This window comes from Sander lucioperca, chromosome 24 (genome assembly GCF_008315115.2).
Source record: "Sander lucioperca isolate FBNREF2018 chromosome 24, SLUC_FBN_1.2, whole genome shotgun sequence".
Classification (NCBI taxonomy): Eukaryota; Metazoa; Chordata; class Actinopteri; order Perciformes; family Percidae; genus Sander; species Sander lucioperca.
In genome coordinates this window covers 15,075,098-15,085,054 of record NC_050196.1, presented here as the reverse complement: position 1 = coordinate 15,085,054, position 9,957 = coordinate 15,075,098, and the positions used below count along the sequence as shown (strand labels likewise).

The window sequence follows — 9,957 nt, the reverse complement described above, 5'->3', positions numbered from 1 at the left end:
GCTACTTTTACTTAACTATAGCTTCTAAATACTTCTTCCACCACAGGCCAACAGTCACCATTTAACCCTTCATATAGCCCTATAATTTATTGCAATTAACTTTATTTTTTTGCAGGCTGATTCACAGCTAGTCTAAAAGACCATAAATACATTTATATATGCAACAAATGTGTCCTACAACATACAGTACATTGGACAATAGTCATCTTAACATTTATAGAACTGACGTATGGAAAAGTGAGCTTTAATTGTGCCAACATCTAAGTACCCTGGCTGCAATGACTCTACCACCTTCCATGCTTAACGTGGCCTTTGGAGCAATCAGAGGAGTTTAGACTGCTGATATAAGCTTTGGACTATCGGGACATAAGAGCTCTGTAATATAAGCTGGAGCTCTGCCATTTATTGCTTTGAAAGAAATCAATATGTTCTGAAAGTCAATCCTAAAGTTAACTGGAAGAAGGTGTAAAGTGGCCAAATAGGGGCTGATGAGATTGGCTCTCTAGTTAAGAGTCTGGATGCAGCAAGGAGCAGATGAGGGAAAGCTTTATGTGATGTTATAGATGTAGTAAAAAAGGAGACTCCTCTCATTATTTCAAACACACTTTATTCAAGTAATTAACTGACATGAAACTGTTGAAAATGCATTATAAAAAAGGTATCAGTGATAGAAATGAACGTGGATAACAGTGCGTTGGTGAAGATATTTTCAGCTGTTTGATGACATGTTGGAAACTTGCTGCAAAAGGATGCTTCTGCAGCTGAGGTTAGAGAACAGAGGTTGTATAACAATGAGTAATAAATAATGATTTATGTTTCTTGTCAGTCGTCGGCAGGATGGATATCTGCTGATCCTACTCAGTAGGATCGATAGTGTTATTTTATCAATGTAAATGTTTCACGTCCCAATGTATAGGTCTTCAAGCTTTAAGTCCATGAGTGGCAGTCCAGTTACAACAAAGGGAGTTCGGGAGCATTGAGGAGTTCTTGTCCTAACTCGGTCTGTCGTACAGCGAACAGTGTGATGCCTGAACTGTACGCTGCGGGGATCTTGATGTGGGTTAACTTGGGTGGATCTTGTTCCTGTTGCTCTTCAAGGGCCATCTGCCTTACTTGACCTAATAGGAAGAAAATAGAGATGAAAACACATGTAACAGATGAAAAATCTGCATAAATAAAACCCTAACCCTAATTAACTGCTTCTACCCTCGACGTCCAGGGTTTTCCAGCGCGGGTCAGACTGGCTGTCTGATAAGCTGGACAGACAGCAATCTGGCGTCAGTCTCTGCAGGACGTCTTTTCGACGAATCAGCAACACAGATTCACTGCAGAGTCTCTGGTGCACCTCTCCCTCACTTACTGAAAAATAATTTTATGCATCTATATCAGGAGATATGATTCTCCTAAAAGAGCAGTTTCTTTGCAATAGGGCTGCACGATATGAGAAATATGTGTGTGTATGTGTATATATATATATATATATATATATATATATATATATATATATATATATATATATATATATATATATATATATATATGAGATAACGTTGTTGAATATCGCTATAACGATATGACTTGCGATACATAAACAAATATTCAAGTGTACTCATTTCTGCTGCTTTCAGTATTCTGCTAAAATACAGCAAATTGCTTGTTGAATTAAAAAAATGATTCCAACATTATGTTATTGAACAAATTGAATTGAACGTAAAAAGCACCATTAAAAAAAGAATACAGCTACATTTTAAAGTGCTGTTTTCTACTGATATTTTCTTTCAACTAATTCGAAAAAAAACTCAGTATCTATCGCGAAGTGTTTATTGCGCAAGTTGATATCCCGATAATGATAAAAAAAAACGAAAAAACGATATATTGTGCAGCCCTACGTTGCAATTACTCACCTACATCTAAAGGATTGGTCATGAACACAGCATTAGGTGCAACGCCGAATATGAGCTGATGGTGCCAGGCGTCGGGCACCTCCTCTCCCTCGGATACAGCCACCTGCATGTTCATGGTCGCCACGGGAACAGCACCGTTTTGGATCCAGCGTGCGAGCCAGGGGACCAGTCTGACCAGCCGCCGAGGGTGAAGGTGGAAGAAGCGACCCATTACGTTCCCCTTACTGGCCTCCTCTGCTCCTCGGATGAGCTGAGCGTGAGTCGCACCTAAAAGAAGTTATAATCCTTATTTTTTATCATCAACTTTAAGATCACTATAGAAATACAGAAACGTATTATATTTTACTTGTAGTATCAGAGACCAATAAACACAAAGTGCGTTTTCTTTCCACTCAGAGCCTCACGTGTGTGATGACAGCTTGAGCTAAACGCCTGAAATGTCAATGCAAAAATTGTGTAACAGAGCTGAAAGAGTCAATTACAGTCGCTCCTCTGAGAGACATAAAACTCTTTGTCTAATTCAAGAGGGTACTTTTGAATTTGCCTGGTTGATAGTGCAGCCAGCTGTCACTCTGGCAGGAAACCCTGCTTATGTGTTCAAGGCGTCGCAGAGCCTCATTCAGCGGGGAAGCTACCATCTCCGCTAGCGTCTGTGACACCAGAGGCCCAGCTGAGAAATGCTACCAATACAAAGTCATGATTTATGTATTCATATTTTATTAACTGAAATGTTCTAAGTATGTAGATGATACAGCCTTGGTGGGGCACCTAAAGCCTGACAAATCATCCTTGGGTGGTTTTGAGGAAGGTAGGGAACTTCATTAAATGGTATTTTGAGGTCAATGTGACTGAAACAAAGGAAATGATCATAGATTTGAGATGTAGTAGAGGAAAAGTCCCACTCGCTAAGGTTAACAGTCAAACCCATCATAAGAGTTCAAACTTACAGATACTTAGGGATAGAGATCGATGATGGGTGGTGATGGCGCAGTTAGGCCTGTCGCGATAGTCAATAAATCAATTAATCGCACGATAAAAAAAATTAGCTTGATAATTTTTCCGGCCGCGATAATTTCCATTTGCATGCTTGTTTGTTTTCCTTGTCTCTCTCTCTCTACCAAAGAGACTGGATGACCACTCTCGGTTCCTTAGCCTAACGAGGAGTGAACCTTCTTGTCAATCGCATGGTCTTTGTGTGGGGAGAGAGAGACAGAGAAAACGCTAGTTATTGGAGCAGGGTTTCCCTCAGCACTTTGCAGTTAAGGCGCCGTCCAAAAAAAAAAAAAAAAAAGTATATAAGCGATATCTGCCGTGTTACTCGGCGTCCTGTTTTCTCCCTTTCATTCCAAAGCACACAGTTGACAACCTGCAGGTGGAGGCGGTGGAGACAGGCTCGGACAAACACGCCGCTGTGGACTTGTCAGTCTCGCAAGCGGTTTCAGGAAAGTGGCTGCATGTGTCCGACAATGCACCGAGCATTAACCGGCACAAACCTACAGCTGTCCACAGACACGGAGTGCAGAAAGTGTGTCAGAGGCTCCCAGACGGTGAACTGAGACTCCGTTACCTGCTTGCCGGTCAACGGTTAATGATCAGTTATTTCATTTCATTGTGCTTTCTTTAGGAAGGCTGGCTGCCAAAAATCGCCACTTACTAGCTAATTAATTAGCCTGAGGTAAACGATAGCTATCAGTAAACAGAAGTGATGTGGTGGCTGGCGTCTGGTGTGTGCGCCAGTTTTTGTATGTGCGCCAGTGTTTGTTTGTTTGTATGGGTGTGTGTGGGTGGGTGTGTGTGGGTGTCGGCCCGCCTGTGCGAAGCCCCGACCTGCAGACAGCAGAGGAGCAGAAGAAAGTAGCTGCACCTTCGCCAAAGACTGAAAAACAGAACTATTTAGATACAAACATTTACTCGCCATGTGGCAGATAGCCACATAGATATAGATAGACATAATTTATTAATTATTTAAATTTAATATTTAGTGTTTAATAAATAATTGTTAAACGTAGTACGGAGTCTGTAGTCTATCGCACAAACACTCGACGAATGCTGCAAACATTTGACAGCCAATACGAATTGCCTGGGAGAACATACGTGTCACAAATGGCAATTCCACAACAGTACAACAGCGTGAAAGACGACATACTAAAGGAGATCAAAGACACGTTGTGGATATTTGGAAAAGGTGTACCTGCATTATTATGCCATTATCATTATATTAGATGAAAATGATTTCAGAACGACAATATTATCGTTTATCACAATCATTTCTGGGACAATTTATCGTCCAGCAAAATGTGTTATCGTGACAGGCCTAGGCGCAGTGGATATGACACATGGCTGTGGTGTGGGAGACCCAGGTTCGATTCCGATTCCGATACATCAACCAATGTGTCCCTGGGCAAGACACTTAACCCCTAGTTGCTCCAGAGGCGGGTTACCGCTGATGTATATAGCAATTGTAAGTCGCTTTGGATAAAAGTGTCAGCTAAATGACATGTAATGACCAGCTGAAGTGTGATGTACTGTAAAGGTAAAAGAAAACTGCAACAGCGAATGTTCTTCTTAAGGAAACTTAATGTGGATCGTTATGTTTTGCAACTGTTTTACGAGGCTGTCCTACAGAGCATCCTGCCCTTTGGCATGATTTGCGCGTTTGGAAAACATGCTCAACCTAGACCAGGAAGGCGAGGAGGGTCAGTGGGTGTGACCAGATGTCAGCTGCTCAGTTGTGTAATTCTGAGTAAGGCTAAGTACATCATCAATGACCCTGCTCACTCTCTGCACAACAGCTTCCGACTAAGCTGTCGGAGCAATGGAAGGATTCTGCAATGGACAATGACAACAGCCAGGTTTAGCAAGTCTTTTGTCCCTTCGGTAATTAGACATTTGACGTCAGGGCTATCTGTAGGAATCTGCAATATTTATATGGTGCAATATATATTCATATTTACATTTATTTATTTATTAGTGGATTATAACGCTGTGGGACATTCTCAGGGATCATGTAGCCCAGTGCACGTAGTATTTATGAGTGTGTGTCAGCATATGCTAGAGTGAGGGTACCCTTAAAACCAGGACAAGACAACACTTGTGTCATATTGCGAAATCCAAAATTTAATACGATATCTAGCCTCATATATCGATTTTGATGTAATACAGATATATTGCCTAGTTCTAGTATAAAGTTGCATTACACTGAAATCCTCAAGTGAAGTACAAGTACCTGGAATATGTACCTAAGTACAGTACTTGAATAAATATACTTAGTTACACTTTACCACTGCCACAAAGGTGGAGACAAACCCAGGGGCCCCACAGCCAGCCCTCCTGTATACCAGGACATTTACCGGCTTCACTCCGGGACAGCAGGTAGTCAGGCAGCGGTGACTCGTTCCTCCTCAGCCGTGTTTGGACGCAGCGGTCTGCTTCCTCAGGGGCCACAGCCACGCCGAGGGCCTTCAGCACGTCCACCACAGCTGTGGCCCCGCAGGCGGATGCTCCTATCTGCAGGGTCTGTCTCTCCAGAGCCTCCTGGAAGGACCACAGCATGGCCTCATCTGCTCCTGCCTCCTCCTCCTCCTCCTCCTCCTCCTCCTCATCACCTCCATGGACCTGCTGCTCACACACTGCCTCCATCTGAGAGCCTCACCTGCAAACACAGGGTTTAAGATTATAAAACTCCACACACAGTATCAAGCTTATGTACCTGTAACAATATATGTGTATCAGTACATGTAGTGTGACATTACATTTCAGTGCAAAATAGTTCAATATGAGGTCAACGTAGTACCCACTTCAATTGTTAAAACAATGTATTGTATGAAGCTAGTTTCTAGCCGCTCCTACATCATTGTTGTTTAAAATGATAACCCTGCTTCGAGACTTATGCTACCAAGAGCCTATTTATGTTTTAATCTAAATATTATGTACTTAAATCTTTGCCTTTACAGAGATATAATAAATCATGTCTTACCATCTCCCAAAGTGGCTGACAGAAGGCGACAGCGACAATAACAAACAAGCAGCGTGCTGCGCATGCGTGGTTCTACCTTCAGTGCTTTCTTTACCGGTTGGGCAGAGAGGCAAAGTGACAACTAGCGCCCCTGCTGGCCGCGTTCAGCCATGAGAAAAGCACAAGGGAAACATGATGTCCAAACTCTACAGTATTTAAATAAAAAAAATGTAAATCAAATAAGATGGTCAAATATATTTCAAATATCTAAAGGAATATACAACCATTCTCAAGATTAAATACAAGTCAATTGCTCTAAATTGCTCTGTCATGTCATGTTGGATCAGAAACATCTTTTCTTTTTCAGTTATTTGTTTACAAGGGGGAAGTTGATGTGAGATTTGTTGAAAAATAAATAATGAATATTGTATTTTTCAGGATTAGAAAAAAAAACATTTGATGTAATGTAGGCTAGTTGTAAAAAATATTTTTTTTCAGTTTTCAATTGAGAAAAAACTTATTTCAACTTTGAATTTCAGGCTTTAATTAAATGTCCAATCTCAAATCTCAAATTTATAGCCTATATATTTTTTTTACATTTTTTACAAGGGTCTTTCAGAAGGAAATTAAAACAAGCAAAAGTGTGTCTTGTGTATTATTTCTACTGTGTGTATATAGCTTGTTTCTTAATAATAAAATCATATTATAACCCTGTATGAATCTTCATTTTTTCTTTTTAGTAAAGATGATTAAATAGTCATGTAAGACAGAGCAGATTTCTTAGAGTTTATTATGTTCACCAAACAATAATATGAATCTGGTTACAGCATTGCATTTGTTCTAGAAATAAAGACAAAACCATCCAATTCCCACCAGAAGTTTTCTCCCTTGAGTACCCCAAACTGCCCAAAAAAGGTGTGATTAGATGAAGCAGAGGATTCCTATTCTGTCCTGTGACAGTTTTACATCAGGCCAAGAGATGTCAGTGTTGCTACATTGGAATGCAGCATTGAACCGTTACGGTGGTAACACAGCAGATATACAGTATGTGTTGTCACCATGGTTGATGCTCGGTAAAACAGCCTGAGGCGTGATGCCGACAGCCGCCTCTTTCTCCTGGCATCACAGGAGGCGGGGGCGTCAGGGTGAAATGTACAGAGAACTTCTGGATTCTGTGGTTCCACTGAGGCACAAAACCTCTTTGAGAAATGTTAGTGAGGATATTTTAATGGGCTATTTCATTTGTTTTCCTTATTTTCTTTCCTGCATTTTTCAAATTTTACCCCAATTTCAGTTTCTGTTTGTAGAAAATTGTGTGTAGTTTAGTTTCAAAAGTAGTCTGTTTGGGCCAGAATGTTTTGGCACAAATTAAATACACCGGGCTACTTCGTTCCAAATAATCCAAAGAACAGAACTATCACATGAAACCAATTTCCTTCCAATTATTTTTGGCAGAAAGTGTACAAATAGGCAACTTTGGCTCTTCCTCCAAGACCACAAGGAGTCTAAGGAGGCCGAATTAGTCAAGTCACTGCACAGTGCCATCTGGTGGAGGAAAAGGGATACAAGAACTACAGAATTTAAGAGTTATGGTTGATTAAGAAAGTCATATTTTTCCAACTTGCTTTGATCTTTCCCTCTGTAACTTCATCTTACAGGATCCAGGATCCGTTGTCAGTGCGTGTAATCGTGAATTTGGTATTCGTCTCGCCTCCGCGTTCTTCTGGTTTTCCACAGCTGCAGCAATGGCCGCTGGAAGCTTGACAAGCAGAGTGTGATTAAAACTGACTGGGCTCTCCCAGTGTGATCGGCAGGCGATATGAAGCAGGTCAACAGACAGATGAGGTAGGAGGGGAAAGTCTTCACATGTCTGGAATGAAAGATAGAAACAGAGAGGCTGTCTCTGTTTCTCGCAGGCAGCCTTCACCTCAACATCACCTTTTGCTTTTTTTGCAGAATCTGAAGAGTTGAAAGCAGTGTAGTGGGAATTCTCTTACTATGAAGTCATCACAAGGCTCAGCTATTAGTTATCATACTAGTCAACAAATGTACAGATCGATATTCTTCTGAAAAAGGCATATGAATAATGTGAATACTGTGGGCATGAGGGTCGCTTGAAATGTGCGGTGTGTTAATCATTTTGGCAGACACAAGCAAGTTTAAGTAAACCAGCGGCTCCTTTCTGCAGACTGCAACTAAACAACAGTGACAGCACAAACATTTAGGACTGGCTCCAAATCAATGCCACAATTACCAAAACACAAAACAAGACTGAAGGAGAGAGGACTGATTGAACTGTTTGGACATCGCAGTTAAAAGGGATGCGGAAACTTCCCATCAAAGCTCATTGGCTGGATGGCTGGCTGGCTGGCTGGCTGGCTGGCAGGCAGCGGTTCAAGACAATCTGATTAGCTTTAACACCAAATCCTCAAATCTAAATGTGCTGTATTATCAGTGTTGCTGAGCTCCCCTCACTGGCCTTTGTAAAGTGACAACTTCTGAATTGCAGCAGGTAGATGCTGCTGAGCGGTTCACCTTAAAAAACGGTAAAAAATGTTGACCTAGTTTTGTACTGGCCACCTCCAGGTGGATGAAGACGTCCCTGAGGACTCCAACTCTTTACTTTTGACGCCATCTGAATGTTTCGTCCGACATGACAAGTTGAGTCTTTCTTGTGATATTTTGCCACAAAGATAACATATTTCCCTATTCTATTGACTGTTGCTGGCATTTACACAGCTACGTACATTTCCCAATATCTTAACGTCTATTAAAGTGAACAGCTGGAGGCAATTTGAGATTGTTTTCTCTCCCATTACAGTGTCCATATTCCAAATACATTACACTGTCCTCTATTCACAACCTGCCTCAGAAAGTGTCATTGTTGGCGATAGCTTCTTGCGAGCCTCCAGGTTATGACGGGTCGCTCCGAGCGTTTCATAGAATGACTTCCTAGACATGAAGCAACAATCAGAAGAAGTCTTGTTGTGTGAAAACAGTGAGCTAGTTGACATTTACCTTGATGCCACTTAGCGGACATGCAGGGAAAAAAGGGAGAAAATAGTCAATCTGCCGGCTAAGTACAGGCGTGTACTTGTCCCCTTGGAATAACAAAGGGAGGCAGAGTCTATTTAAACACTATCTCCATGACCTCTTGGCGCACAGCAGCTGTGCAGGGATCTACAGGATTAACCGGCGCCTCTCAGGTAAGCTGATTCATAATACATAGCAGCAAACGCTTTTGAAAATACCCATAACAGCACATTAGCATTGAAATGAGGTAGCGCTTTTGTCAGAAGGTAGTTCTGGGTCACAGAGACAAACATTGAATACTGCCGGAGGGACTTCAGCACACACTTGGCTGTCCCCTCCCCGGCCCCGTACACCTACATCGCTAATGTCAACAGTGTTAACATCCTGGCTCGTTTGCAGAAGAGCAGGGGATGGATTTCTTTAGAGAGCTGGAAGCCAGCCATTTTGGACAGAATTCAGCCGAACCTCGCTTCACATTACGTGCTACATCCATGACAGACTTTTCGACATAAAACTTAATACAAAGCCACAAGGTGTGTGAGATTCTATTCTTCAATTCAACTGGCTTAATATATTTCTTGCTGTTAACTTACCTATATGACCTTTACAGGAGGCAACCTGCCCAGCATGCACCCTCATTTCCTGCTGTAAAAGTGCTTTCAAAAGGCAAATGCATAAATAATAAAGAACATTTAGTCTCTGCGAGAACAGCGTTTTTGTCTTTTATCAAACACATAATGTGAATTTTGCACTCCACGAAACATCTAAGTGACAGCTCCCTATGGCTGTGCTCAGAGTCCAACATAAGAGCAAAATCATGATCTTCCGGTAATTAATTACATAGGGAAACAGCTGGTTCTGAGATACAGTTCTATACCTGCCAAGCTCTGTTGTCAAAAACTGATTTTATTCAAAATCCCATCAATGGTCTGTTCTCTCAAGTGAATACCGCACAGCACAGATTGTTCTTTCAATGGCAAATAGAACCTTTCCTGCAGCTTTCTGTTCTTTTATTCTGGAACGCGTCACACTATGTTCAGTCAGATGGAGCATCTGGAGTCGACG

General features: G+C 41.5%; 1 protein-coding gene across 4 annotated transcripts; it reads right to left on the bottom strand.

Moving 5' to 3' along the window:
• Nucleotides 1–587: 587 nt before the first annotated feature.
• On the bottom strand, nucleotides 588–9,507 carry LOC116044506. Of its 4 annotated transcripts, none has more exons than XM_035998716.1 (5): nucleotides 9,486–9,507; nucleotides 5,255–5,556; nucleotides 1,905–2,171; nucleotides 1,207–1,359; nucleotides 591–1,118 (listed from the first exon to the last, which is right to left on the bottom strand). In XM_035998716.1, the coding sequence occupies exons 2-5, from the start codon at nucleotides 5,541–5,543 to the stop codon at nucleotides 952–954; spliced, it is 876 nt and encodes a 291-aa protein (XP_035854609.1). In that variant the 5' UTR covers nucleotides 5,544–5,556; nucleotides 9,486–9,507; the 3' UTR covers nucleotides 591–951. The 4 variants fall into 4 exon arrangements, with proteins under 4 accessions (XP_031147633.1, XP_035854609.1, XP_031147631.1 ...); XM_031291771.2 differs by lacking the exon at nucleotides 9,486–9,507 and adding an exon at nucleotides 5,881–5,993; XM_031291772.2 differs by lacking the exon at nucleotides 9,486–9,507 and adding an exon at nucleotides 5,698–5,833.
• Between the last annotated feature and the right edge of the window lie 450 nt (nucleotides 9,508–9,957).

Excerpts from the sequence above, each read along its gene's own strand:
- LOC116044506 (XM_035998716.1), bottom strand. The coding sequence starts at position 5,543 with ATGGAGGCAGTGTGTGAGCAGCAGGTCCATGGAGGTGATGAGGAGGAG. Across the intron at positions 2,172-5,254 it reads GCTGTCCCGGAGTGAAGCCG|GTGCGACTCACGCTCAGCTC; the intron begins GTAAATGTCCTG and ends AACTTCTTTTAG. Across the intron at positions 1,360-1,904 it reads GACCAATCCTTTAGATGTAG|TAAGTGAGGGAGAGGTGCAC; the intron begins GTGAGTAATTGC and ends ATTATTTTTCAG.